The sequence below is a fragment of the Oratosquilla oratoria genome, chromosome 20 (genome assembly GCF_046742065.1).
Source record: "Oratosquilla oratoria isolate Oo_2021 chromosome 20, ASM4674206v1, whole genome shotgun sequence".
Lineage (NCBI taxonomy): Eukaryota > Metazoa > Arthropoda > Malacostraca > Stomatopoda > Squillidae > Oratosquilla > Oratosquilla oratoria.
In genome coordinates this window covers 17,328,338-17,330,007 of record NC_134796.1, presented here as the reverse complement: position 1 = coordinate 17,330,007, position 1,670 = coordinate 17,328,338, and the positions used below count along the sequence as shown (strand labels likewise).

General features: G+C 40.8%; 1 protein-coding gene across 1 annotated transcript in view; it reads right to left on the bottom strand.

Annotated features, from left to right (window-relative positions):
* Positions 1 to 283: 283 nt before the first annotated feature.
* Positions 284 to 1,670, bottom strand: part of LOC143036121 (uncharacterized) — a 41,049-nt gene continuing 39,662 nt past the window's right edge. Inside the window, exon 2 of the mRNA XM_076203369.1 lies at positions 284 to 395. Within this exon, the coding sequence (XP_076059484.1) occupies positions 284 to 395 (112 nt within the window). The remainder of the gene's footprint in view (positions 396 to 1,670) is intronic.

Sequence of the window (1,670 nt, the reverse complement as noted above, 5' to 3'; positions counted from 1 at the left end):
ACGATTAGAGCAAATTCAGTTAAATGAATTCGTTCATTGCCAAATATAGCAAAATCTATGGAACATCGATGGTGATTTATACATGGAAGGGCTATGAGGCGTCAGATAGAATTATCTCCCAACATTTGTCTCCAAATTCAATATCCTTTTCTGTATGTAAGTGCAGCCCCGTATTCTGGCACTTGGTCTCTGCACCAAGTTGTCTCTATTAATTTCGATTCCCTCTCCCACTTTTTCAACATGTGAAGCTTACAACGGACGACTGTTCTTCTCATCTTCCCTACTACAAGCTTGTGGCGTAGAAGCATTTCCACACTGGTAGAACAAATAGCACTGCAATCTCTTCCTGGAGAGATCTGTCCTTGGCACGAGGTGCGATGATGACTACCACGGGGCTGTGAATTTCCAATCAGTGAAACAAACTAATTATATCATTAGATTAGAATTTATGAGTGACGCCACAGTATAGAGGAGTTGTGTGGGGTACTGCAAAAACGTAGAGAAGCAAAGAAAAAACGGAAATGATACTCAAGAAGCAACATTGAGTGTTTGACGAGGTCGAACTCTAAAGTGGTGCACACTGCAGATTTCATTTTAGTTCAAGTTATACAATTTCATTCAGCCTAGGGATCATCATCTCATCAAAGGAGTTAAAATTACTTTAAACAAATCTACGAAGTTTTGTAGATTTCACCTTAACTTGGGACAAACGACAATATCCATTAAGGGAAAGGTCATGGTTAGTGTTCCTTCCTCGATCGTTGAAGTCCCGAGGTCGGTATCCGGAAAAGGTTTAGAAACTGTTTGAGTTGCCCTTACATGGCTTCCTAACCCTTCTCTGTAATGGTAAACACCAGAAATGTAGTCGCACTTCAGTCCTAGACCCTAATCAATATGGCTTACCTGATGATAATGGTCTCAGGCTCCAATCACAATCACAGCCACTCCAACACGCGGGTCAGAATATCGCTATTTGCGGCGAACGTCAAAGTAACTTCAGTTCGAGCTCAGTCGATAGCGAATTGTACCAATTATATGGTTCATTAGATTCCACGCTACAAAGTACTCTATAAGAGGCACAGTCCTAGCTTCCATAAAGGGAGACTTCACGACGTTAAACCAATCCATCAAATCTTACCAAGCCGATAAGGTATAAGAGCTGTATCGTCATCCTGAGAACAGGCCGGGGGCCCTGCAGTGAGCTTTGATGGTTGAACACACATTGTCATGAAGTGATTACGACTAACTCAATTAACCCGTTCCAGCGTTAAGGAAGACTATAATCTGATTAAACATGACTTTTTTTGCCCACCTCAGGAAACGCTAATGCAGCGTAGGGATTAACGGCAGTAACGGCAGGGAGAGGAGGGATATAAAGGAGATAGGGAGCAGTTAGACAAATTAAGGAAGAGATAAGGAAGAAATTAAGGAAGAGGTAAGGAAGAGTTGAGGTACGTTTTGCTCGGCGGGATTATCATTCAACGTTTATCGTTCATAGCTCAATGATGATCGCCAAACGATTGTCTAGAGCAGTGGTTCCCAAACTTTTTTTTTCAGTTTTACAACTACACGTAATAAGTTCACCTTAATCCTAATGACGGGTACCGCAATGTTTTCTTGATTTGATTTGATTTTATTTTATTTTACTTTTTTTTTTTTTTTTTTTGGTC